Genomic DNA, 19,863 nt, shown 5'->3' with positions numbered 1-19,863 from the left:
GCCGTATCAGCGACAGTTTACACTGGGAAGTTATAGAGTATGTGCCAGACGTGCTGATACTTGCTTTAAGGCACATCTTGCTGTTCTTTATCTGTGGATTTGGTACGACTAATACCCATATGCTTAACAGACACTCAGTTTGTGACTGTTTTTTCCCCTCTGTTATTTATTTGTCAGAGACTCATCACTGCCAAACCCATAATAAAATCACAAGGAAGGCCTTAATAACAGCACTGAGAGCAGTATCCTACTTCCTGGTCTCGCTATGTGTCACACTGATGATGCTGTGCTTTTTATGAGATATTGACTGTACAATATGACCCCAGTATAATTTGTGTAATCAAAGAACTGCCCAGAATTTAATTCCATTATGTTGCAATATAGAAATAGTAATTTTGTTATGTGGCCCTGATTCATTTCTGGGTTAAGCAGAGCTGGGATCAGTCAGTTCAGGAAGTGGATTATCTTCATGGATGATGTGGAGGCAATTTCTGTGAAGAAGGACTCGAAAATCAAGAGAAAGTCTTTTAAAGGTTTAATAAACACTTGCAAGTGGGCAAACAACCATCAACATAAATGTTCAAGGCTGAGAGCGCAGAGTCTCTCAGTTTCGTGACATTTATACCCTCGCTTGCAGGCTCACAGTCGTATATCTCCCATTGTCTGTCGGACTGACACTTCTGTCCTTTTTAGGGTTACTTATCCTCAAATAGGCTCTACAAGTTCGTTGACTAGGTGACCCTCACCTAAACAGAAATAGGCCTTAGGGGCAATGAGTGTCACCTGTCATGACCTTAGGAATGTGCACATGTTTGTATTTTTCCAACACAGATGACTAAAAACATTATGGGGTCGGGAGTAAGTCACTGCATCATCATCATCTTACAGAAAATAAAGACTGTGTCATTACCAGAATTCAGTAAATCTCAGTCACTGAGCCAGCGTCAGAGGATAGTGCTGTGTGTATCAACGTTAGTATATGGCACATGGATATTCATAGTATTATGATGGTTATAGATATATACAGATGTATATTGTAGCAGCAAACCTAATTTCCCCTAGTGGGACAATGAAACTGAACTGAACTGAACAGATTGATGATGAATGCCTCATTTTTTTGTCTGCTGTTTATTTTCAGATTGATAAGTACCTGTACTCCATGCGATTCTCTGATGAGACGTTAAAGGAAATCACGCAGCGGTTCCGGAGGGAGCTGGTCAAAGGACTGGGGCGGGACACCAACACCACTGCTGTGCTGAAGATGCTGCCAACGTTTGTGCAGTCAATCCCTGATGGCTCAGGTTAGCAGCCTACCTCTAACCCACATGTTAACCATGGTTGGATTATCTGAACCCCAACGCGCCTATTTTATCACTGTACAAATGAGGGACAACCAAGGAAAGGCTGCACAGTCTCCTAGTTCCTGGCATGTCTACCTTTTCTATATCCAAATAATAAAGGTATTTACACAACAGAGACAGGAAGGACTATTTTGCCACCACCACTACTCAGGTCCGGGTGGAGTTACATTAAAAATATTTTACTATACGCGATATTTAACTGAGTCAGAATAGAAAGAGAGAGCAAAGGTTTGTATTTTTAGTTGCTGTCCCAGCTTTCAGTAGACAGGGAATCACCCGTGGCAGGAAGTCCCTCATATTTATGAAAAGTGTTCAATTGACCTGATCTTGCGTGTCTTTGGTATGTAGGAGGAAACAAGATGTTATCACAGTAACACATGGTGAACATGCAAGCTTTACACAGACAGTTCTGGTGCTGCATGGATCTAAACCAAGCTTCTTTATAGACGTGAGTCAACAGTGCTAACCACAACAGAGTGTGTGGTTGGATTAGATTAGTAGCAGCATTACATGTGACAGTTGTTGACATGGATGGATTACTGAACGGGCCTACCGGGCACAGGGCCCAAAGTGTCAGGAGGAGATTCAAAATGACCACAAAGAAACATAAAATGACTACAAAGAGACACACAAAGACTATGAAGAGACCAAAACAACTACAAAGAGATGCAAAACAGCTGCAAAGAGAGACAAAGAGCCCACAACGAGACTTACAACGACTAAGAAAAGGGACAAAACAACCACAAAGAGACACAAAATGACTACAAAGAGACTCACAATGACTACAAATATACTATACACAAAACAACTAGAAAGATACACAAAATGACTAAAAAGATACATAGAACAACTACAAAGAGACACAACATGACTACAAAGAGACACAACATGACTACAAAGAGACACAACATGACTACAAAGAGACACAACACGACTACAAAGAGACACAACATGACTTTAAAGAGACGCAAAACAACTACAAAGAGACACAAAATGACCACAAAGACACAAAACAACTTTAAAGATACACAAAACAACTACAAAGAGACACAACATGACTACAAAGATACACAACATTACTTTAAATAGACACAAAACAACTTCAGAGAGACACAAAATGACTACAAAGAGACACATAACAACTACAAAGATACACAACATTACTACAAAGAGACACAACATGACTTTAAAGAGACTCAAAATAACTACAAAGATACACATAACCACAGAGAGATATGAATGACTAAAAAGGGAGAGGCGGTGGGGCCTTTTGAATGTCTGTGCCCAGCGGCCCATTGTCTTAAAATCTGCCCATAGTTGTTGATGATAATTGAAGCTGTTAAATAAAACCTTGCTGATGGATAATTGTATTATGCAGAGATGTTGTTTTGTAGGAAATGGGTGACAATAAGTACCATACTGTGCCTTTAACTCCTCATCTCTTGCTTACATTAATCCAACCTGAACTCAAAAGGCAAATCTACTGTTTCCTCATGGTAGAGTGACATATACAATGCTCATCCCCTCTCTCTCCCTGTCATTATGTCATTGTACGCAGCATGCTGTCTAATCTTAATTTACTGCAGTCGTTCTGCCCTTGTCACTCAGGTGAATGTTGATGAACGACTCTTGTACGTGCTGTACTTTGGGAGGAGACTGTCTGTCAGCTTTTATTACCTTAGTCAGCTGAATAATAATGGCGGCAAAGCTCCAAACAGAGGTTGGCACAAAATGAATCTACTTTAGTCTACAACGTGAGAGCTGTACCTCCAGACACACACATCAGAGATTACAGCAGCACTAATCCTACTGTCATTGTTAGAGAAGGCAATGACACTGAAAGTCAGAGTCCTAAAGTTACACATGCTCGAACACAATACGTTGAGTCTGAATTATTACAAAATAAATTATAATCTTTGTTTTTGTGTTTCTTTTTTCAAGAAATACAAATGATAATGTGAAAAACTGATTTTAACTAGTAACTGAAGTACATGTAATTCTCATACTTTCTCATCTTTCTCATCAATGATACCGTACATCAAAAATATTTCCTTATGTACACAAAGACTTACTGTGTATAACATAACGTTAAAAAAAGAACAAGGTTAAAATGCGTTGTCCAGCAGCCTCCTGAGGACGGTAAACTGATTCATTAGTGATTAGGTATCACTCCTTCTGTGACGCAGCAGTTACACTGTTGGGTGCTGAAATGCTTGTTCAGAGTGAAGAATGAATTCACAGATAAATGGTTCTATTACATTACAGTCAGTTTGATCTCCTTATTGTCAGTTTACATATGAGACAAAGAGGCAATTGAGCATTTCAGTCATTACAGCTTCCTGATACAATTTTTACTTTAGTTTGACCGAGCTACAGTAGCTGTGTTTGTCAGAGGATGGGATTATTATTCTGTCTGGTTAGAGAGAGAGCAGGAATAAGCTTGTTGTGTTCACCTGATGAATCGCTGGTAAAGACGGGTAACGTACTGTGAGCCACTACAATATGTTTCATCATCTACTATAGAGTAAAATGTGCACGGATAACGATGAACAGCCATGGCAAATAACAATGACAGTGTTATTCCATGTCTCTGTTCTCTCTGCTTCCACCGACCAGCAGAGAATTTAAAATAATTAGAAAAGAATTCAAAAGAAATGCATTAATATATTATTATATTTTGTTTTACTGGTTATCTCTGCTGCATTTACATTCCTCTCAGGTAAATGATCAGTCAGTCTGCACCACTGACCTGACCTCGCATTCTGATCTGCACAAAAAGTTGTGGCACAAGATCATAGTCATGTGAAATTACACTGAGTTAGGGGGTACTGTCTGCTTTATCGACTCTTATCAAAGGTCAGTGAGATCTCCGAGGCACGTTACTAATGAGGAGTGAAAAGCAGTGAAACACTACTGCAGTTTATCTAATCGAAAAGCTTTAAGCCAATTCTGTTCTCAATTCAGACAGAAAGAATAAACTATAGTCACTACTTACCGCCAAGTGACCCTGGACTAGATATACATCAGCATTTCATGTGATTTAACTAATCACATGTCACAGACACCATCAGAAGCAACACAGCACACTTTTTACAGTTTAACATATTAGTGTTCATTCATGCAGATCATATTTATTAGAGAAAATCACTGCTTACAATGTTTAAGACATAATGATTGTCTCGCAACTTGTCATTGCTTAAACAACACTTTCAGTTTGAATAAAAGCAAACAATGTTTAATTTTCTCATTATCATTACTGATAAGCTGTTGACTAGCTGATATGGCTGCCATAATGCGTCTGTTGGAGTTGAGCAATCATTAACCAATAACTGTACAGGAAGTTCATCTTGCAGAAAGGATTTAAGCAAACCTACAGTATACACACTAGCATACACATAATGCTTGCATATAAAAAAATACATATACACTGCAAACCTCAGTTTCTATGCATTTATTTGTTTATTTATATAATTAATCTATTTTTTTAATCATGCTTTTTATGACTACAACAACCTAAACCATAACAAATAAAGTAATATATACATATAATTACAACAACAAAGTATTCAAAAACAAGTGAGGAGAAAAAATAATAATACAAAATATATAAAAAAATAAAAAATAATAAGTATGAAATATATATGTTTTAAAAAATTATAATACATTTTAAATAAAATAATAAAATAAAATAAATAATAATAAAGTAAATATAAATATATTAAAGAAATATAAATAAATAAAATGAATCCACACCCCAGATTCCCAACACATACTGTATACTTATATCCCTGTGGTGCCGCCCCCACGTTAATTCACCCACACAGGATAGATTCAGAGGTTTCTATGTGTTTATTTACTTACTGCTATATTGTATATGTGGGAGTTGACAGTTGACAGCTTTAGCCTAAAGACAAGACATAACTTCTGATAAACCCCTCTGAAACAGCTTTATCTTTCCATACACTGCTTCTTCCACGTGTTATATTATGTGACTTTAATTCACGGTAGAATAATAGTGAGAGCTGTATTTGTTTGCCAAACTAACAAGAGAGATGAACTGATAATGCATGTCCTGTCCCTGTGCAGAGCTATGGTAATTAGCTGTGTGTTCTTCAGTGAAACTCAAAAACACTTTCCTTTTACTGTAAATTTACATTTCTTCTCCTCTTCTTGTCCCCTCCCTCGTCTTCCAACTTCTTCCCGTCTCGACAGAGAAGGGCGACTTCATTGCGTTGGATTTGGGAGGCAGTAACTTCAGGATCCTCCGCGTCAGAGTGAGCCATGAGAAGAAACAGACCGTTCAGATGGAGAGTCAAATATATGACACACCAGAAGACATCATGCACGGCAGTGGGACGAGAGTATGTTTATACTGAAATACACGTGCACACACACACACACAGAGTCTCTGCAGCTCAACCTGAGACGACCTCTCCCTCTCTCTACCTCTGTTCCAGCTGTTCGACCATGTGGCAGAGTGTCTCGGCGACTTCATGGAAAAACACAGCATCAAAGACAAGAAACTCCCCGTTGGACTTACCTTCTCCTTCCCCTGCCAGCAGACCAAACTAGATGAGGTGAAACAAAGTTAATCAACAGATGTAGATGTCGTTGCAGTTGACTTCTTTGTGACACTTTCCATGTTTTATCTTTTATTCAAATATCTGCCAATTACCATGCAGTTCATTTACATTATGAGCTGCTACAGTTGTTCATTATAGCCTAATGGAGACCTGATCCACAATCATGCGTGTGCCAGGCACTGCCCAATAAAACCAAGTCTCCATTAAGCATCTAATCCCTTTCCTTTTCTCACTTCCCTCTGTACCTCTCTGTGTTGTCTCCAGGGCTATCTGATGACATGGACAAAGCGTTTCAAGGCCAGTGGAGTGGAGGGAATGGACGTTGTCAAGCTGCTCAACAAAGCTATTAAGAAGCGAGGAGTGAGTCTTATCTTTTGTCTCATTTGTTGCAACACAGCAGTCTGAAGTTATCAACTTATTTATCCTAATGCATTTGGTTTAATTCAAACTGGGATGCAGAATGGCACAGCTGACAGCAAACATGACGTGTGCTTTCATTTCTCTCAGGACTATGAGGCCGACATCATGGCAGTAGTGAATGATACTGTGGGAACGATGATGACCTGTGGTTTCGATGACCAGCGCTGTGAAGTCGGCATTATCATCGGTACGAGAGCTTATTATTATTATTATTATTATTATTATTATTATTAGCTATTAATTGATTTTGATTTATCGGTTTGAGTAATTGTTTAAAGAAAAAAAAGTCTGATTCCAGCTTCTTAAATGTGAATATTTTCTAGTTTCTTTACTCCTCTATGACAGTAAACTGAATATATTTGAGTTGTGGACAAAACAAGACATTTGAGGATGTCATTATGGGCTTTGGGAAACACTGATATACATTTTGCACCATTTTCTGACATTTATAGACCAAACAACTAATCGAATAATCAAGAAAATAATCGACAGACAAATTGTCAATGAAGATATCGTTAGTTGCAGCCCTAATCCGTACTACAACAATGTGCATTTGAATAGTCAAGGGACCAATTAGAATCATATTTGGCATCTTTACAAGTAAAATGGAATTTAATACTCTCCGAACCAAAAGAAGCAGAATGGAAATTCATTAAACTGTAAGGATTAGGGCTGTCCTCGACCAAAGAAATTCTTAGTCGACTAACATACTATTTCGTAGACTAATGGATTGGTTGATTCAATCGACAAATCTGTAAAACTCCACAGTGAGTTTCTCCTCAAAGAATCACACTTAAGTACCACTTTCTAGTGGTGCAGAATAAGTTCTTAGAAATAAGTCAGTCAGTCATGAAAAAAGCATAAAAATCAAAGAAATCTTGGTCGACTGAAACCAAATCAATCGATTAGTCGACTAATTGAAAAGAGGGGGCAGCCCTAATAAATATGTATGTATTTCTCTGTGATCAGGTACGGGCACCAATGCATGCTACATGGAGGAGCTGCGTCACATTGACCTGGTGGAGGGAGACGAGGGCAGGATGTGCGTGAACACTGAGTGGGGAGCCTTTGGAGACGACGGCATGCTGGAAGACATCAGGACAGAGTTCGACAGAGAGATAGACCGAGGCTCTCTCAACCCCGGCAAACAGCTGTACGTCAAAACAAAACTAGCACAGCCTCGTTCATCCCTGAGATAATCTAAATGAGCTACCACAGAATCAGCTGATGGTTTACTGTCAGTTACTCAACCAGCTGTTGTTTATTGTTCTGGTTAGAGAGAAGATTAACATGATTTGACAATCAAAATATAGTTACTAGAAACTTTAAGGATAGCAGTGATGTACCTCCAACCTTATCTTCACATGAATGTATCTTTACTTTAATATCCAGCATGTTTGCTGTTTACACAAGTTGTCACAGAAGTCGTGCACTCTGTTAATACAGCCGACACAAAACACAGAGTTTTCACCCAGGAGACTGGGTGTCGCATCCTGTGTGAAACCAACTACATGTAATTGTAATTGTGTTCACAAGCATTAAGTTTTGTTTTTACATTTGAAGCATATTATTATGATGTTATAATGTTATGGTATTATGTTATTTCAAGCTAAAACACTATGTCTTTCCCTAAACTTAACCAAGTGTTTTTGTTGCCTAAACCTAAAGAAGCCTTTTTGTTTGTGTTCAAAACGTAATGTTTCATTCAGTTTTACAACGTGTTGCTTTTAAGTTTCGCTTTGACTTTTACAACGTAGTAGGCCCCTAATGACCCACATCTATAGTGACCGATAACGCCTCTTTAATGGCCTGAAAACAGTCGAATCCGGTGGTTTATATGACTAGCAGAGATAAAGGCAATGCTCTTTGTTGGCTCACATGGGAGCCAATGTTTGTATATCCTCACCATGAGAAGAGCAGCATCTGAAAAGGTTCAGCTGCTAAAAACTCAACTAGTGGCATCTTTAACTATTAGAGAACAACCAAGTAGGTCATAGTGCTATTTATCCAAAGCTCAGGCTATTTAACCAGAAGTTCCTGGGTGTTTGTTTTACCCGCCTCTCATTTTCTCTTTCACTGTGTCGTAGATTTGAGAAGATGGTCAGTGGGATGTACATGGGGGAGCTGGTTCGTCTCATCCTGGTGAAGATGGCCAGAGAGGGCATGCTGTTCGAGGGAAGGATCACCCCTGAGCTCCTCACTAAGGAGAAGTTTGAGACCAAACACATCTCAGCCATAGAGAAGTAAGTCACACTACATGTAAACCTCATGCGTTTTCTCAATTGAGTAGTTAAACTAAATTATAAAACTTGAAATGATCTTTATTTATAGTCCATCATTGCTTCTCTGTCTTTCCTTTTCAGGAGTAAGGAGGGGTTGAACAAGGCCAGAGAGATTTTAATCAGACTCGGTGTGGAGCCCTCAAACGACGACTGCATCGCCGTGCAGCATGTGAGTATTGTAGCTGAAATAGCACTCTTGCGAATCCCTCTTTTCAGAGATGCCGCTTCATTGCCATACATTTTTGTCAACGTATCTGAGATCTGTGCTGTAGAATCTGAAAATAGTTTACCTAAAATAAAAGCTGCTCTGTTTATCTTATATCTTATCTTATTCTGCAGTTCATTAAGTTTGGACGTGCTGCTTGATGAATATCTCTCCTCTTTCAGGTTTGTGCCATTGTGTCTTTCCGCTCTGCCAACCTGATTGCTTCTGCGCTGGCCGGCATCCTGCTGAGGCTAAAGGAGAACAAAGGCGTGGCACGTCTCCGAACCACTGTAGGCATCGATGGATCTCTATACAAGATGCACCCACAGTGAGTGACATAAAGATAACATCAAGATATATGCATTTCTGTTTATTTTACATGCTCTATCAGTGCTTAAATAGGATATTGTGTATCTCAATGCTTCAACAAAACCCATTGAGAGTTGCTTTCAAGTCTTTTGGGTGGCTTACTGGTCATCCTACATTATATTATACATGTAACATATCAGTATGTAATATAAACTGTCAAAAGAAGACCACATTTTTCATTAAAAATGTTCAAAGTTCAAGACTTAAACTCTCTTATGTGTATTTCAGATATGCCCGTCGTCTTCATAAGACAGTCCGTCATTTGGTCCCGGACTCTGACGTTCGGTTCCTCCTATCAGAGAGCGGCAGTGCAAAAGGAGCTGCCATGGTGACAGCTGTGGCCTACAGACTCGCAGAGCACTCACGAGAAATTGCCCAAACGCTGTCCGAATTCCGCCTGACGACAGAACAACTGCTGGAGGTGAGGACAGACAGATACTGTAGTACGCGTGTGTATTCTTATATGTGTGTGTGTGTGTGTGTGTGTGTGTTACTTCACTCTTTAAGATATTCCTAAATTCCTCCAGGTAAAGAAGAGAATGAGGACAGAGATCCAAAATGGCCTTTCGAGGAGCACTCAGGACTCTGCTACTGTCAAAATGCTGCCAACGTTCGTAAACAGCACTCCTGATGGCTCAGGTAACACACACACACTCACATGCATATACATACATATTCAAGCTGGCGATATCTCAGGAACGCTATGAGGGAACTCTGGATGAACTGATTAGGTTTTGGTGGTCAGAGGTCACTGTGACATGTTTTGGCCATAACTCAAGAATTCATACGCTAATTATGACAAAATTTAACAAAAATGTCTAATAAGATAAAATTCTGAAGTGGTGTCATTTTATATCCAAAAGGTCAAAGGTCACTGTGATGTCATAATGTTCTGAAAAAACACACTTTTCTGGCGATTATGCAACACCATAACTCAGGAACAGAAAGGCAGATTGTGACCTGATTTCACATTTAGTCGGATACTGAATTGGTGACACTTATCTTGGGGGTCCACCTTTAAACTGTGGTGATTGTATAGATCTTCTGCTGGCGCGGGTTGAAGATGCGTGTGAAGCATCCACGTTTTATAATGTGTAGCTTCTTTGCACCAACATCCATATTTGAAGCATTGTCTGCTGTCATGGCTGCAACCTTGTGCTCTATCAGAGTCAGCTTTATTGGCCAAGCATGTGAACACATACAAGGAATTTGACTGTTTTTTGTTTCTCTCAATAAACTTTCACACTAAAAGACATGCAGCAGAACAACAACAACAAAGCTAAACAATTATAGTTTTTTTGTTTTTTTTCAAATTCAAAAAGTTTTCATAATCATAAAAAGATTAAAAGAGAATACAAATGCGGCCAACAATAACAACAACCGTAACATTTTAGAAGGAGAACGTAAACCAAGCAGTCAAACAATGGTTTAACATGGGGCACCAAAGCGCAATTGCAGATTTAGCATATGACTGAAATTGCATCAAAAATTTAGATTTTCATATTGTCATCCTCAGCTATTCTTTTGCTGTTAGACATTTATTTGTGTTGATTACAATTTCTATTCTCTTAATTTGCTAATTTAATATGCTGAGAAATGATTGTTTTGGATCTATTGTGATAATCTGCTGTGCCTGTGATGGAAGGAAGGGGTGGGACTGAGTCTCTTTTTTTTTTTGTTTTCAGCAAATGTGGTAAATTTATGGAATGGGGCATCGGTACAGTCTTTGACCTCATGTTAGACTTGATCACGTTTTTGTTAATTTTGTTGAAAAGAGTGAATAAATCAGCCAAATGAGGGCAACAGAAGAGTTGTTATTTGGCCTCTTTAACGTGAGAGTTGAGAACCGTAGCCCTGTAATGTGACACAAAAAAACAGGCCACAGCAGCATTGTACAAGGCATTTCTCTTATGTGAGTGTGTGTTTGATATGGTTACTGTTTTATTTATTTTTATTATATATTAATCCGTCTCTTTGTCCGTTTGCCTGCTTGTCTTGTTATCCAGAGAATGGTGATTTCCTGGCTTTGGATTTAGGAGGAACCAACTTCAGAGTTCTGTTGGTCAAGATTCGCTCTGGCAAGAGGAGATCAGTGGAGATGCACAACAAGATCTATGCTATTCCTCTAGAAGTGATGCAGGGCACAGGAGAGGAGGTGAGATCCACTGAAATGATGCAGACGATGTATTCGAGCGAAAGTAAGAAGGGTGGGTGAGAAACATTGAACTTAACCTCCTGTCACATTGTTGGTGCTGTAAAGATTAGGGTAGTCCGGTCGGAGGTCGGGGATGTGATGCTCAGAGGTAAGTGGATAGGATAGATGCAGGAAAGAAAAGGTCGATAGGTAAGAGGTAGACCGAAATAGAAATTGATTGAGTTGACAGTCTTTAAAATGTAGATTTGAACTTGTGCACCGGCTGAGGCTAATCCTGTCTGTCACCTCTGGCCTTTTCATCCTCACTCTCACTCCGCCATGTGTCTCTCTTCCTCCTGAGATACACAAAAGCCAGAATAGAAATAGCACTGTTTTATTGTAATTTCACAGGTGCTTTCACTTATTTTGCCTAATTAAAGTCAATACCAAAGTGCCCACTCTCATACGGGAGATCTTTATCTTTCTATTAGTGTGTGGTTTTGGTGATATTTCACATTTCTCAGGATGTGTGGGGTGTGCAGGGACTTTTAAATGAGTGGTTTAAATCCTCACATTAGTCAGAAAAGCATAGGTTATAGTAGAAATGAGAAATGGTTTGTGAATTATTCACTATTCACCGCATATTCCAGTATACAGTGTGTCCTCGAAATGGTATATATAACCTATGTACTGTAGTGGACAAATTATTTCACAATGCATCAAGTTAAAAGTCAAACATGTTGCTCCTCTGGCCTCAACCAGTGATCTCATAACATGTGTTTTCCATTAGCTGTAAAGGGCATATCTGCGGTGACATAACTGACGGGGGTGTGTATGATCTGAAGTACATTATCCATACTGACCAATGGAGCAGCACTTTTCTTACCTATGTGATTCAGTGTGGATTTACCCGCTTATTGGTCAACACTTGTCATTCAGTACAAATGATAACAACTACTCTTACAGACCACTGCTGAATACATGTACTAACTTGCCTGGTTAAGTATGTGACACACATGAACAACAGATTTAACAGGGGTCCACTAAATTCCACCTTTCCCTGTCACAGGCAGATCAGTCAAATTATATAACCGTTCTGTATGATTAATCCTCTAAAATGTGTAAACCACAAGGCTGCAACCACAGTCATATACAGCCCTGTCTCCTAAAAATAACTTTCCATACAACGAAACTGTGTTGTGAATTACATTTCAAAGGAATCTTATTTCGTTGTTACGTTTGTTTTTGACGTATCGCAAATACGTTTGTAATGACCATGCCATCCGTGGAAGACCGCTTAAAAACGTAACAAACTTAGTCAGTTTAAGCCAAACCATGATTTTCTAAACCTAACAAGGTAGTTTTAATGCATTTCTTGTTTGGTTTAATTTCAATTTACAGCGTTAACCACGTGTTTAAAACTGCGACCGTAATCTGGGAAAAATACACTTCCCATGAAACGTAATTGAGAACGCAGTTTAGTTATAGGGAAGGTAGTTTTATAGAGGGCAATTACTATTACTAATGTGTTCTATGAAATCCATGAAAAGACCAAAGAGATTCATTTTTTACTTCCTATGAGTAATTCTTTTTTTAAACGAGACATATCATGAAAAACTCACTTTTTCAGTGCTTGTTACATATATATTGTAATATTCACATACATTTGGGTATCTGGAGCGCCTACCAACCCACAAACTGTGAAATAAGACAACCCAGTCAGTTTTCTGTTGGCTGTAGATCAGAAAACATGTGATTCAACTAGGGTGTGTCTAGGGTTCGAAGAACTAGGGTTAAAAGAAGAGATGGCGCCATATTGCGTCATATCATTGGGGAACAACACATCCACAGTAAAATCTTCTTTTTTTTTGCACTTGCCGAAGGCTCGCCAGTCATAGAACATGAGGATGAGTGATTAGTTTCACTGAGACATCCACAGGGACGTTGTCTAGCAGCCTACTTTATGGGTGAGAATTTCAATTCTGCAATTATCGAAAAGATCGTTAATAAAAGACCATAAACAATGCTTTCTAGTTGAAAGGTGTCATTATTTATTGGCCACCATCCATTTGAACGTAATTAAAAAGTGAGAGCGCCCCCAAAGAGCACCTGAGTGGACACCATCACATTCTTGAACTGTAACCCTCCAACATCGCGGCTCCAGTTACACTGTGCATGTGTCATACCACATAGACCAAGGTTTGTTCCAGCCGAGGCTACTGAATGGAGGCTGGAACACGGTCTTGAGCTCTCGGGTCTGACACATGTGCAGTGTAACTGGAGCTGCGCCAGCTAGTGAGCCTTTTCTGCAAGTGCAGACCAGATCTTTGATGCAATATGGCACCGTGACATCTCCTCTTTTAACCCTCTTTTCTCTCAGCCTCCATTCAATAGCCTTGTGCAAAGGTGCGACATGTTTTTCTCACAAGCTTTTTCAGGAGGGTGCTTAAAGAGACAGGCGCTACAACAGAGCGTTTCTGACAGAAGGTGAAGAAAGGTATATTCAAACAGACAGTATATGAGAAAAACAATGTTTTTTTACATTAAAGCATGTAAACATGTTTTAGTAGAATCCCAAAATACAAGTTTGAACCTGAGAATAAGCATGATATGTCCCCTTATAATATTGGAGGTAAAAAAAAGTACTGGAGGCTCAAAATGGAGAAAAGTATGACAAACGTTTTTAATACATATAAATACTGTAGTTTCACACAATGTCATATGTTTCTTCTTTCAGCTGTTTGACCACATTGTGCAGTGTATCAGTGACTTCCTGGACTACATGGGGATGAAGAACACTCGTCTTCCTCTGGGCTTCACCTTCTCGTTCCCCTGCCGACAGACCAGCCTGGATGCTGTGAGTGTGCAGCTCTTCCTTCCTCTCTGATATGTTGTACTTTCTCTTAATTCCTGAGAGTCTTAAATCAGCTGTGTCTGCTAAATGAGTCCACTGATAAGCACACATATAACCAGCGTTAAGAGGAAACCCCAAATGTCTCCAAAATATCAACTTTTTAAGTTGTTTTTTGCATTTAGCAATGCTTTGTTAGAATTTTCTGAGACCCAAGCAGGCCATGAAATCCTACAAGATATGATAATTTTCAATTGTGTGTGTGTGTGTGTGTGCGCAGGGCATCCTGGTGACATGGACCAAAGGCTTCAAGGCGACAGACTGTGAAGGAGAAGATGTGGTGGGTCTGTTGAGGGAGGCAATTAAGAGGAGAGAGGTAGGATACATGAAGCATCATCATTCAGTTAAACACGGCGCTGTGTGTAAAGAAAGTGGACCATGAATCTTATTATGTGTTCCTTCTGTAGGAATTTGACCTGGATGTGGTGGCTGTAGTGAATGATACCGTGGGAACCATGATGACCTGCGCTTACGAAGAACCCACCTGTGAGATCGGACTCATCGCCGGTTAGTTCATCTTATATTTACTTGATAAATATTCAGTTTACTGTTCTCTATCCATCTAACATGTCTGTCTGATTGTAGGTACTGGTAGTAACGCATGTTACATGGAGGAGATGAGGAACATCGAGATGTTAGATGGAGATGAGGGGCGGATGTGTGTCAACATGGAGTGGGGGGCTTTCGGAGACAACGGATGTCTTGACGACATTAGGACGGAGTATGACCGCGTTGTAGACGACTTCTCCCTCAATCCAGGCAAACAAAGGTTAAAATCACCCTCATACACACACTTCAACACAAGTTCTTCAAGTCAGAAACCCTTCATTTCCTGGAATAATATCCCCATAAATGTCTATTCATGTGCATGTTTTGTGCTTGTATGTGTTTGACAGATATGAGAAAATGTGCAGCGGCATGTATCTCGGCGAAATAGTGCGAAACATCCTGATAGACATGACCAAGAGAGGGTTCCTGTTCAGAGGACAGATTTCTGAAACACTGAAGACCCGAGGCATCTTCGAAACAAAGTTCCTCTCACAGATAGAGAGGTAAGAAAATGAGCACTTGGTTTGTGTCTACTTAAGGAGGTGAAAAGTAAGGTGGACTTTTGTCTCTCATCTGGACAAACTATGAAAGTGACAACATCAGTCCCACTGGACTGCACCTCATTGGCACCTCCTCATAGAACAGCATCTGCAACTAATCATCTTTGCTTATTTCCCTGTTGGGCCACTAATGTTCTTATCCTTTAAAATTGCTGTTGAATTTTTGCTTGAGTTTATTTCTGTTTCGCTAATCGCTCAGCCTTTATTTCTTTGTCTTTCTCCAGTGACAGATTGGCTTTGCTGCAAGTCAGATCCATCCTGCAACACTTAGGACTGGACAGCACCTGTGATGACAGTATCATAGTTAAAGAGGTGAGGTATAGCGAGATACATCTGTGTGTGCATAACAAATATTGAATTATATTAAAATCATGCTTATCAACACAAACTCTTGACCCTTATTGCTTCTCAGATAGAGTTTGGAGAGAATTTACACTCAGTAGCCAATTTATTAGGTACACATACCTAGCTCTAAACTGACAATACAGTTGAATAGAGCTGCAACAATTAATCAATTAATTGACAACTATTAAATTAATCATCCAAATTCTCTGATTTCAGCTTCTTAAATGGGAATATTTTCTAGTTTCTTTACTCCTCTATGACAGTAAACTGAATATGTTTGAGTTGTGGACAAAACAAGACATTTGAGGCTGCATCTTGGGCTTTGGGAAACACTGATGGACATTTTTCACCATTTTCTGACATTTTATAGACCAAACAACTAATCGATTAATCAAGTAAGTAATTGAGAGATTAATCGACAATACAAATAATCGTTAGTTGCAGCCCAATTACACAAGACAGATTTCTATTGTCTGTGTTTTTGTCTCTTCTCACTGGTTTCGGTAATCGTTAGTTGCAGCCCTACAGGTGAATCAACTCCTGAAACTGAACATTATAACCTTCATTACAGGACTGTTGTATTAGACTGCATTCATTTTTGTACGTCATAAACTGGCAACTGAGTGTAGAAAATGGACATTGTAAAAGAATCTGAGCCCCACAATATATTGTTATTATCACGCTTGTCTTGTGAAAGAGGCAAGCGTATCTGATTATACACAAGAGTTACCAGAAACAGACATGTTACGTTATATTTGTTTTCAATGTTTGAGGAGTGATATATTATGTTTTCTTGCTGAGCAAACTGTGGCACCAACAGTCTGTTAAGTGTTGCAATAATGATAATGGTTTTCATTGTTATATGCAGGTATGCGGGGCGGTGTCACGTCGTGCAGCTCAGCTGTGTGGGGCAGGAATGGCGGCCGTGGTTGATAAGATCAGAGAGAACCGAGGACTGGACCATCTGGACATCACTGTAGCGGTGGACGGGACACTCTACAAACTACATCCACAGTGAGTTGAATTCATCAGTGACAGAAAAAACTGTTCACTGTCCACTCAAGTGCCTAAGAAACGGAGAGAGGATGTAGCATGTGGTGACCAGGCTATTCTGTTTAACCTCATTTGCATGACAATTGTATTTGTCATTCCTGGGGTGGAAATTACTATGCAGAAGACAAGCAGGTGCAGACAAAGGCAGGTTCAACCAGTTTTTGACAACAATGATGAGAAGAGCTGCAGGCCGTTATAGCTCAACAAATAAGTGTTTCTGTGTTTGCTCCCTTTTAAAGTTGTCATGACAGGTTTCGTTCTCACCCATCCCATGATAAATGTAACTCTGTGTTGTTGTTGAGCCTCCCAAAGCATTTGGCAGAAAATAACTCCAGCTGATGACAGAGGTTGTGTGCTACCTGCTTGTCTAAATCTGAAAATAGAAATGGCAGTATGGAAGGAAGCTGGTTCTGTCAGACTGGTTTGCTTCTCTGTTCAGTTATATATCGTTGTACATTCAAGTGGTAACTCGATCCTTTTATTCGAATTGAGCAAAAAGAAATGTTCATGGCATGTAGAGTATATGTCTCATGCATTATCGTGTGCAGATGTTGAGTCATGCTTTACTTATCAACTAAATACTGTATGTATACGATCCTGTGTGGATTTGTTGCTCAACACAAGAGAGATACCTTAAGTTAAATGAAATCTCTCACTCCAATTCCTTTCTTATACGCCAGTGTCCGTCTCAAAGTCTCCATTAAAGGAACAGTGTGTAACATTTTGGGGCATCTATTGGCAAAAATAACAGAAATAGCATTTTCACTGGCTCGTTTTCCTATTTGGTACAATGTTCATCACTTCACTGTCTAACACTATGTCAAATCTTTTGTCTAGTTTCTCCGGGATCATGCACCAGACGGTAGACGAACTGGCTCCTCAGTGTAACGTCAACTTCCTGCTGTCGGAGGACGGCAGTGGGAAAGGAGCTGCACTCATCACAGCCGTGGGCTGCCGGCTGAGAGAGGAGCTGAACAATAAATAGGAAATATCTCTTCTGTTATGTCCCCGCTTCTCTCTGTGTTTCCTCTCTGTCCTTTCCCCTTGTCTCCTGTACTCCTGAATCCAACCAGTCCAGTCAACGTGTCACGCTCCTGTAGCTGCTTTAGTTCGTCGACATGACAGAGAGAGGAGATAGCTTTCTCTGCTGTGTTAGGGAGTAGAGAGTCAGGCACTATGTTGTAGTTATTGTTTGATTAACTGTTCTAGCAATACCCATACGATTTCTGAGGTTAAACTTATCTATAGAGATAAAACACGCACATTCAAGTCCTGTACAAAATGTGCAAGTCAGAAAAAGAGTCCACACACTCCTGTAACGCTCCCATGAGCTGCCTATCATCGCCATCTGGAGGAGTCCTCTAATAACTGCAGTCTGTTACAATATATACCAAGCACAACAGCTGAAAGACAATTTCCAAAAGCATTGCAGAGAAACGTTTATCCTTGCAACATGTTCAGTGGACGCAGGGACGTAAAAACACTGTTTTATTCCAAAGTTTCCAAAGTCTGTCTGCTGCAAGCTACTCACCGTCTCTATGACAAAGACATAAAAGGGATATGAGGTGATATATAAATGTGTAATAATGAGATGAAAGGGAATATTTTTGCTTTAAAATTTGTAATATCTTACCCAGATGTGATACAATATGTTATACATACATTGTTGCTATTTATTTTATTTTTGTATTTGGCGATGTTGAAAAATATTGCTGTTGCAATAATGAGGAAGTCACCGTCAGCCGGTACCTGTCCTGTATAGTGGAGGGTTTAATAAACCACGCCAGGGCAGAAAGGTGACAAAAGAGGGACTTCAACCATGCTTCTTGATCTGCAGGAGATGTCACATGCTTGCTAAATGTGCAGATCTGGTCTAATTTATGACAGCAATCCTATTCTACTCTAATGTGCACTTGTATTTTACTCAGTAGAAATCCTGTTGTTGGTTCAAATCACAGCTACTGATAAGTTGTTGTCTTAAGAAGTGCTGGCTACTCACCAGTTACTATAGTAACGGCCATGATACAGGAATGCGGTGCTAACATAGATGCCAACGATGGTCAAACTGTATAAGACTATTACAGTAGCTGAAGCTTTATGGGGAAATAAAGCTTTTCACTGTACTCAGTGACTGTACTCAATATGCTCCTGAAGACTCAGGAGGGTGTTTAAGTGAACTACTGTACGGCTCATTCAAGTAACACCATTCATGCAAAGTAAAATATATTTATTTTTCTCTGTAATAAAATCAAATGATCATATTATTGCTGTTAATGATACTCATTAAAAGACATATTTTCATTGTAGAGGCTGGCCTTTTTTCAAATCCTAGACTATAAGAGGGAAAAAAAGCTTTTAAAATAAGGGCACTGTAGCTAACAGGTCATAAGCAGTTGTGGTGCCAGGATGTGAGATGCTACAGTACTTTTTACAGCCATATTTGTTAACTACAGTTAAGATTCTGGCTTTTGGTGACAGATTAGCACCAATCCAAAACTGGTACAGTTAAGAAATCCTATAATGACTAATACTTAGCTTACTACTCTTATTACTGCCAGGATAAAGAGGGCCAGCCTCTCCAGCAGGTCCTAAACTATCCTACTGCCTTCAGATGTTCTCCAGTGTAGTAAAGAAGTCTGAAAGCCAGCCCCACATCACACAGACAATTTAATCTCTTTGCTTCTGTTCACAAAACCCCAAACTATCTGTCCAACACTGTCAATCAATCAGTCACTAAATAAAGACAAACCTGTGTCAATCCAGTCTTGTAGTTTTTGCATAGATGATGTTTAGTGGTGTTGTTAGTAGAACTTAAAGCTTCAGTAGGCAGAAAGTTGTTGGCATCATTGGGCAAAAATTCCATAATAACCTTTAAGCATATCGTAATTCAAGTGTTCTGTGAGATAACTAGACTTCTGCACCTCCTCATGGCTCTGTTTTCAGGCTTTAAAAAACCTAGCCCGTGACAGAAGACTTTGGCCAATCACAGGTCATTTCAGAGAGAGAGCTTTCCTATTGGCTGTTCATTCAACGGAGGCAGCTGTCAATCACTCGCAAACTCCGGTCAAACGGTCGAACTAGGCAGAGCTGA

The 19,863-nt window shown here is 39.6% G+C and overlaps 1 protein-coding gene across 1 annotated transcript in view; it reads left to right on the top strand.

Annotated features, from left to right (window-relative positions):
• The window catches only part of hk1 (hexokinase 1), a 28,085-nt gene extending 8,555 nt beyond the window's left edge, over window positions 1-19,530 (top strand). Inside the window, exons 2-21 of the mRNA XM_074613092.1 lie at window positions 1,139-1,301; window positions 5,574-5,722; window positions 5,819-5,938; window positions 6,209-6,304; window positions 6,452-6,551; window positions 7,334-7,517; window positions 8,452-8,607; window positions 8,728-8,815; window positions 9,034-9,179; window positions 9,449-9,641; window positions 9,748-9,859; window positions 11,227-11,375; window positions 14,092-14,211; window positions 14,486-14,581; window positions 14,673-14,772; window positions 14,851-15,034; window positions 15,162-15,317; window positions 15,599-15,686; window positions 16,588-16,733; window positions 17,610-19,530. Of these exons, the coding sequence (XP_074469193.1) occupies window positions 1,139-1,301; window positions 5,574-5,722; window positions 5,819-5,938; window positions 6,209-6,304; window positions 6,452-6,551; window positions 7,334-7,517; window positions 8,452-8,607; window positions 8,728-8,815; window positions 9,034-9,179; window positions 9,449-9,641; window positions 9,748-9,859; window positions 11,227-11,375; window positions 14,092-14,211; window positions 14,486-14,581; window positions 14,673-14,772; window positions 14,851-15,034; window positions 15,162-15,317; window positions 15,599-15,686; window positions 16,588-16,733; window positions 17,610-17,757 (2,694 nt within the window). The 3' untranslated portion in view covers window positions 17,758-19,530. The remainder of the gene's footprint in view (window positions 1-1,138; window positions 1,302-5,573; window positions 5,723-5,818; window positions 5,939-6,208; window positions 6,305-6,451; window positions 6,552-7,333; window positions 7,518-8,451; window positions 8,608-8,727; window positions 8,816-9,033; window positions 9,180-9,448; window positions 9,642-9,747; window positions 9,860-11,226; window positions 11,376-14,091; window positions 14,212-14,485; window positions 14,582-14,672; window positions 14,773-14,850; window positions 15,035-15,161; window positions 15,318-15,598; window positions 15,687-16,587; window positions 16,734-17,609) is intronic.
• Window positions 19,531-19,863: the final 333 nt, after the last annotated feature.

The sequence above is a fragment of the Sebastes fasciatus genome, chromosome 2 (genome assembly GCF_043250625.1).
Source record: "Sebastes fasciatus isolate fSebFas1 chromosome 2, fSebFas1.pri, whole genome shotgun sequence".
Taxonomy (NCBI): Eukaryota; Metazoa; Chordata; class Actinopteri; order Perciformes; family Sebastidae; genus Sebastes; species Sebastes fasciatus.
This window is presented reverse-complemented; position numbering and strand designations above follow the sequence as displayed.